The following is a 7,847-nucleotide window of genomic DNA, read 5'->3' on the forward strand; positions in this document are numbered from 1 at the left end:
TCTTGTATCAGTTCATTTCATAATGATGACTTCTTCTTTGTCTGAAGGTTACAGACCCCTTAAGCCTCCTTCAGTAATTCAACAGTTGTATTCCTGTTTTTCCAGGTGTTCTGTATTTTCCCTGTCTGGCAGTAGTCGCACTGTTCGTCGGATTCTGACAGCCTGCCTCCTCTCTTTCCTGGCATTGCTTGGCTCTGTATCCATCGACCTCAGCTCCAACTTTGACTTGCTGCACACTACAGAGGCTGCTTACGATGAGCTGACTTCATGCAGGACGATAGCAATCCTGCAACTCGTCAGTAAGCTTCAAAAGATGAGACATTTATTTACCAAAGACATGGGCAATGAGACATTGGAGGCAAGTTTTTCAGAGGTTGTGTTTCCTGTGTTTGGTCATCTCTGTGGCGACATGGCAGGTCACAGTAACGGCCATGGGCTCCCTTGTAGCATTGAGCTGGCTGGATTTTGCCAAGAGCTGAGGAGGAGCGTTCAAGGATTTCTAAACACTTCATTGGATACAAACGGCATGAGTGAAAATGCTACTTACTCTGCTTACTCCCTGGTCATCGGAAGACTTCTTGACATCTGGGGTACAGTCGAAGATACTTTGGTCAAAGTCAGACAGAACTTTAACTGGAGAGATGTACTGTCTGCAAGACTTCTGGTAGCATTCATAGAGCTCAATCATCAGTTGATGGACTTCCATCACATTGCAACTCAAGCTGACTTCCAATACAAATGGACTTACGTACTAAGCCACCTTGGCTTTTCCAGGGTTATGACAGAACGACTGAATGACTGTTGGTTAGAGAACATAGACCTCAAGTTAAACTCAAGTCAGCATGTAAAACAGTCCTATATTTTTAATACAAGTCTGTGGCAGATATCTGGAGCAGGAACAGAGCTTCTGTCTGGGTCTCACACAGGAGTTCAAGCTCTGATAAACACTAAGCAGTGCTTGTTTGATCGTGCGGTACCGGCTCTCAGGTTGGCGTCTCGTTCCGTGTCTTCGGGCCTCAGTATGAGGGTCTGCCTGCTGGCTATAGCCTGCCTCATCTACCCGGTGGTGATGTTCTCTTTCAAGCAGATGACGGAGTGGATACAGAACTACGCTCAGAGCTTGAAGGAGAAAACCGAGGACCTGAGGCACCAGAGACAACTGGCTGAGGATCTGCTGCACCAAATGCTTCCCAAGTCAGTCGCCAAGCAGCTCCGTCAGTGTAAACATGTCGAGGCTGAGAGCTATGAGAAGGTTGGTGGTATTGCAAAGAGTGTGTTTATGCTTCCATCATTGTGGTTTAGTATGGCTCATGAAGGCATTCGTTGAGGAAAGGTTTTAGACCAGATTACCCTGTCATTGGTCTTTGCCTTGGCAAACAAGGCAGCAACTATATACCTAAACCAGTTTAAAAATTGAAGTTTCAAAGTTTAATAGTTGTTCAAAAGACAGCAAAACTAGTTTGCTAACCACAGGGTTGGAGATTTGATCCCCAACATGTTCAAGACACTGATCTGATGCTCTCAATAAACACCAAATTGTACAAATTGTAAAGCATTATATAAATGTGGCCATTTGTCATTTTTACTGAGGTACTGTGGTAATGTTCAGACCAATCTCAGAACCCAAATGTTACTTGTAACTGTAATGACCAGGGACAGACTAGAACCCAGAAGCATGAAAAATAATGTAGTTAAGTCCAGTTCAGTTTACTTCAAAGTTCAAACTATGGCAAGAAAGGGTCGGCACTAGGAGGTCAGTCTGTATAAAGCTAACAAATCTGATGATGATCTCTTTCCATGAATAACAAGGAAATAGAAACCAAAGGGTACTTTATTTAGTGTTGATGATATTTTGTTAAAGCCATTATTTAAAAAGACAACAGAAAGGCAACAGCTGCTGGTAATACAGGTTGGACAACAGTCTGAAGCATTTTCAGTCTGAGGTTTGTCTCTTCTGTTCAGTGTTAAAACTTACAAACCTTAAAGGCAAACGGTAAAAACAGACAACACTGTGGAAGACAGAGCTCCGTGCTCCTCCCCATTCACTTTTAACATTTAACCAAACCAAACAAATTCAGAGCTTATAATATTGCGAGGGTTGTGGGGCGCTGCTGCGAGGAGGCTACCTCTGCAAGATCTGCAAACATAATGAATGAATTTGTGTGTTTGCTGCCTTTGTTGCTATTGTCGGCGTAATTACCTATAATTGCCCTGTTTCATATTCATCAGGAGATAAAACAAGTTATACGGGTGAAAATTGCGTCTGGCTTATTGAAGAGGTTTGAAGCAGCTGTACCAAAAGCACTCTGCACAGGGGGTGGGGATGAATAGCACTATTGTCTCATCTTTTAACTGATTTGGAGGTCTCGAGTATTCTGGAAAGAAAATGTAAGACCCACAGATTCTTCTCTTTTCCCCAAACTAACAGGAAAGTAAAACATGACTTACTGAGCCCTGAAGGATGCTGTCAGGTAAAGACTGCTTGTCTGAGGCAGCAAATGTAACACCTGTTATGGGCTGACCATATGTGAAATCAGAGGTGTTTCCTGGACTTTGAGCTCGGCACAGGCTCACAGCGCTCAGATCACTAAAAATCCTCATTATCAACAGAGCCAATTATTGTGGCGAGAGCTGTATGAGCTGTACAAAGTGACGAAAAATACTTGAGGCTGGGACTCCATGCAGTGATTTATTTAGATATGTTGGATTCTATCATAAAAAAAAAAGAAAATTAAAGATAAAAATACTATTTTCTTGACCTTATGAGTCCTTCCCAATTTTTCGCTTGTTCCACTGACGCTTTTGTCTCTTAAATTGTAGTTGCTGGGAATTTACACTTAAACTCTGACACTGCCATATGTACTGTAGATACCAGGTTAAAAGGGATTACCCAGAGCATTATCTTCAGCTAACTTACTTTGTGTTGTAGCAGAAATGATTCTATCATAAAACAATACATGAGCTCTGATGCTTAACTTGGACTGTGCATTAATGTGTGTTATTAAGCGTATTCAATTGTAACTTTTTTTAATATAATTATTAAGGAGAAATTGTAATTTTATCACAAGTTGCAGGATTACCGCCTTTGAATCACGCTTCAGCATATAAACGGACGCATATGTACATCTCTCTAAAATGACCTGATTGGCCAGAGCCTCCTGTCACATGCTAGATTTTCTAAAGCCTGAAAACAGAGCCAAGAGGAGGTGCAGAAGTTACGCTGGTTTTCTGACCACTTGATTACAATTTGCTGAAAGGTTCAAATTGATTTTTTGCCCAATGACACCCCAAAACTTGACCTGAAGACGATCTGGACAAAGACTGGGGAAAGAGGGCTAGTCCTAATGCAGTATAATACAACAGCTCATTATGTCATAATGTAATCCTGATAATTTTACAGGATGTAGTTTGTGGTGGTCTTCAACTGTATGCATTATACAGTAGGACGGCTGCATTAGACTGCATTCATTTTAGTTGTCCTCATAAACTTTATCTTTATCTTGCCCAGTTTGGTCCAGTACAACTGATCATTTTACACAGTCCATTTTGTTCCAGGTGACCATTTTTTTCTCAGACATTGTGGGTTTCACTTCTATCTCTGCGTCCTGTACTCCTCTGCAAGTGGTGGAGATGCTCAACAACCTCTACATGTGCTTTGACACACGCATTGACTCCTATGATGTCTACAAGGTAACTTTATAATGGAACACACACGAAAACACACACAAAGAAAATTCATACGCTGACTGAATTTGGTGGTGCAGCTCAGTCCCCAGTTCAACTATGTGTCTGTTGTTGTGTGTATGCCTGTAGCCTTACTAAAACCTGCAGAACCTGCAGCACAAACAGAGTGGCGTGTTTCCCAGACTGCTAATTAGTCTGATAAGCTGCAGCTGAGCTTCCCTGGTTCTCCACCTGCAGTCAGCACTGAAACCACTCCTCTCTGCCACACTGAAGAACAGCATTTATTTTTGTAGGGAGCACACATTAACATAAATGAAAGTCTGTTGAGTTGATCTGCAGCCTGATATATCTGAACATCTGTCCAAGGAATCATTACCGTTGAGGCTAATTAGTTTCACTTTTTACCCAGCTGCACGCAGTACATAAGTGTAACAATAGAACAAAACACTGTGCTGAGGGAGCAATTTCAATCTACTTTCAAACAGTGTTAAGCCTTATAAAGGAATCCCATTTATTTTTTTCTAATAATGTGATTTTAAGAAAAGCCATTAATGAATTAGCTTGTGAAAGGCACTGTAGAATATTGGCATTTCTCTCTGCTCAGACAACAATGTGAACCCTTTCGATTCCTGAATGGACAAACTTACTGTGGTGTTTTTGTTCTTAAAGGTCCAGTGTGTAGTATTTAGTGAGCTCTGACAAAAATTGCAGATCGAAACTCCATTGCTTCACCCTCCCCTTCCAAGCATGAATAAGAAACTACGGTGGCTGTGAAATGCACAAAAAAATAGAAAAAAAATCTAGAGCTAGTGTTTTGTTTGTCCTTTCTTGGCTACTGTAGAAACATGGTGGTTCATCAACATGGCAGACGATCAATTATCGATTATACACTAATGAAAACATACCTATGGGTATTATATTCCATTTCTGTCATTAGATCCTCCTAAATGTTACACACTGGACCTTTAAATTACAATTTTTAAACAGTGTTTGGTTGCAGTCTTGAATTTAGTTTGAACAAAATTTTTATCAAACTCTCAAACCAGGTGGAGACGATTGGGGATGCGTACATGGTGGTGAGCGGTCTGCCTGAGAGAAACGGGGACAGACATGCTGACGAGATAGCCAAGATGGCGCTGGATCTGGTGGCGGCTGTCAGACAGGTCTCCGTCCCTCACATGCCCAACCACAGGCTGCAGCTCCGAGCCGGCATCCACACAGGTGAGAGGCGCTCGCTGTCAGGTGCAGCAGGTCCGGTCAATCGATGTGGATCAGTGATACCTTAGTCGGATGCCTAGGTGCAAGTGCCACCCTTGCAACAAACTTGTAATAACTTTGATGAATTCTTAACATTTTATCTTTAACCATTTATCAGGTTAAAATTGCTCGAATTTTGGTTTTATGACCAAATTACTGCAAAACTATTGTATATTCTGCTGATAAGCTATTGTTAGCATGCTAAAGTAAGATGGCAATAATAAACATCACCTAAATGCTAAACATCAGCATGTTAGCATGTCATTGTAAGCATGTTAGCATGCTGGGGCGCCCTGATAGCTCACCTGGTAGAGCTTGTGTACCATGTACCGAGATTGAGTCGATAGGTTCGAGTCTGACCTGTGGCCGTTTGCTGCATGTCACCCCCTCTCTCTTTCTTCCCCTTTCCTGTCAAAGCACCGCTGTGCCTTTGTACAGCCTCACATAGCTGCTAGTGTGACTCTATAAATTTGAATGACTTTACTGGTAGGGCTTTCAAAACAACACAATAGTCAGTATGTTGTTCTTTTTCTCTAGCCCTGTTGCATTGTGGGATGTATTTAAGTTCTGAACTCCTCGCTCTCTAGGTCCATGTGTGGCGGGAATAGTGGGCTACAAGATGCCAAGATACTGTCTGTTTGGAGATACCGTCAACACGGCCTCTAGAATGGAGTCCACCAGCCTGCGTATGTGTACCTGGACACACAGTACTAGAACACATTGACCTGTGTTCATCCATTTCTACACAGCTCACACAAACACAGTTATAGTGCAAACTGTATTTAAGCCTGTATTTGTAGATTATGAAAATGTCAGACTGTGGTGCCTCCCAGTAGTTGAATCCAGAAAAGATACTGGGGCAGACATGAGTGCATTTCTACAACTTATACACAAAGGGTGACCAGACAAAAAACCAAATGTGGGACAAAGAGTGCATTTGTGTGGGACAATGCGGGACATGTTACCAATGCACAATAGACAATGAGGTTACAGGTTAGACCTTTACGAGTGAAAGACTCAAATATATTTTATTTGAATGCAACATTCCCAACTCCCATGCCCAATAAATATAGTAAGCATTAAAGGAAGCTAAAGTTTTACAGTTCTTATGGTCTTATTGATAGTTACCTTCCACTGGCTTCACTTGGTAGAAGGTTTCCCAGTCTTTGTCGTAGCTGTATTTCCTTTTCTTTGTAATAGTTTCCATCATATTCTGCCTAAATCTGCGAAGCTGGTGACTCGCAACTTTCCCTGTTTGGTGTTACCCTGCACTTACCCACGTGTGCACAGTTTGACTGACATCAAACACAGTGATAACAGCCTTCCCTGCTTTCTTCACATCCATTAGATAAAAAAAGCATATGTCCTGCAGTGGTTTGACTTTTCAAAACTAGAGCCAATGTGGGACAGGGATAGTGCTGAGATCCATGCTCAGCTCGACTTTGAAGGTATTTATTGTTGTTTATGTGTCAGCTCAGAGAATCCACACCAGTTCAGAATCCTACTTGGCTCTGATCAAAGACAACGCCTACGAGCTGCAGCTTCGTGGAGAGATTGAGGTTAAGGTAAAAAAGAGCCATGGCTTTTATTTTCTGTGTTGTGATTTCTAAAGGAAATCAAATGTTAAGATTGTTTTTATATTGTGGAAGCCAATTATGTTTTTAAATGTAATTTAAAAGGTTAATAAAAAATTCTCACCAGTTAAACGAAAATATGCTCCTATGCCAGGAAATTTTAAAGTCTGACACGGTGAGCCTCCCCTCAGGTAAGGTTGGAAAAAGGCGCTCACCCACCCCCCTTTAGTTTACTCCTTTAGTTTCACTCAATTCGTGGATGCTCATTCCAGTTGGATTTTTTCATTATCATTACTCTCTCTGATTGGTAGTCACTGTCACTCTCTCGTGTCTTTCCCTTCCCTGCCAGGGTAAAGGCAAAATGAACACATACTGGCTGATCGGCCATAAGAACTACAGTGTGCAGAACGACAGTCTGGTCTGTCACTGGAATCCCAACATGGCCAGAAAGAAGAAGACGGTGGCAGGCAGTGAGGTCTCTGTGGGCAATGTGAGTTGAACTGGTTCAAGTGTTTGCCATTAGAGAAGACATACCCTGTCTGATAGCTGTTGCTCTCCATATTTTAAAATTCTGGCTTGTGTTCGCTTTCTGTGCATGAAATTCCCCCACTGTCAGCTGGTTTTGGTTTCCTTTATTCTTGCTCATATTGCATATTTATCATTTTTCCAACTGTATGTCTGTGACTACTCTGGTCCATAACAATCCATAAAATTACATTAATTTATTATGTCCCTGTTATTCTCAATTTTTTTAAATACTTTGATGTTTCATCTATATGTTTTGTGTTTTGGACTATGCTTAATTATGATCTTAATGCCACCAAACCATTACCTTCAGTCTCTCTTCCCTCTATTTATTATCACTGTTTACCTGCAGTACACATCTTGGAAAATTAGCTCCTAAAAGAGTGGGACAGTATAGCCTTCAGGTTAACACTGATCCTGATCCTTGATCGCCATCTCCTGGAACCTGGACATTTTACAATTCCATCAGTATTACATTGAGACTGCTTCATAACCAGTTTTTTGGCATATTTGCTGACAGTTTTACTATATCCTGACAGTAGTACATGAAACAGAAAATCTGTGAAACAATCAGGTTGCTCTTAATGGCATTTGCAAGAATCCACTGGGCCTGGACGAAAACAACCAATCAGAGCCAAAAAAGACAGTTGATCGTGAGTCTTTTTCCCAGGGAATCACATTTTGAGATCTTGAGAATGAGACTTAAGCCTCCAACGCAAAGCTTTTTATCTTTCTCTGCTCTGATTGGTTGTTTTTGTTCAGGTCCGGTGGATTCCTATAAATGCCATTAGGAGCACTAGAAGGAGC

General features: G+C 41.5%; 1 protein-coding gene across 1 annotated transcript in view; it reads left to right on the forward strand.

Annotated features, from left to right (window-relative positions):
* The first annotated feature begins 826 nt into the window (after nucleotides 1–826).
* Nucleotides 827–7,847, forward strand: part of LOC118324958 (atrial natriuretic peptide receptor 1-like) — a 7,310-nt gene continuing 289 nt past the window's right edge. The window contains exons 1-6 of the mRNA XM_035657486.1: nucleotides 827–1,252; nucleotides 3,556–3,690; nucleotides 4,731–4,905; nucleotides 5,529–5,627; nucleotides 6,415–6,506; nucleotides 6,865–7,005. Of these exons, the coding sequence (XP_035513379.1) occupies nucleotides 1,022–1,252; nucleotides 3,556–3,690; nucleotides 4,731–4,905; nucleotides 5,529–5,627; nucleotides 6,415–6,506; nucleotides 6,865–7,005 (873 nt within the window). The 5' untranslated portion in view covers nucleotides 827–1,021. The remainder of the gene's footprint in view (nucleotides 1,253–3,555; nucleotides 3,691–4,730; nucleotides 4,906–5,528; nucleotides 5,628–6,414; nucleotides 6,507–6,864; nucleotides 7,006–7,847) is intronic.

Source organism: Morone saxatilis, unplaced genomic scaffold, assembly GCF_004916995.1.
Source record: "Morone saxatilis isolate NCDOM2014 unplaced genomic scaffold, NCSU_SB_2.0 Contig15, whole genome shotgun sequence".
Classification (NCBI taxonomy): domain Eukaryota; kingdom Metazoa; phylum Chordata; class Actinopteri; family Moronidae; genus Morone; species Morone saxatilis.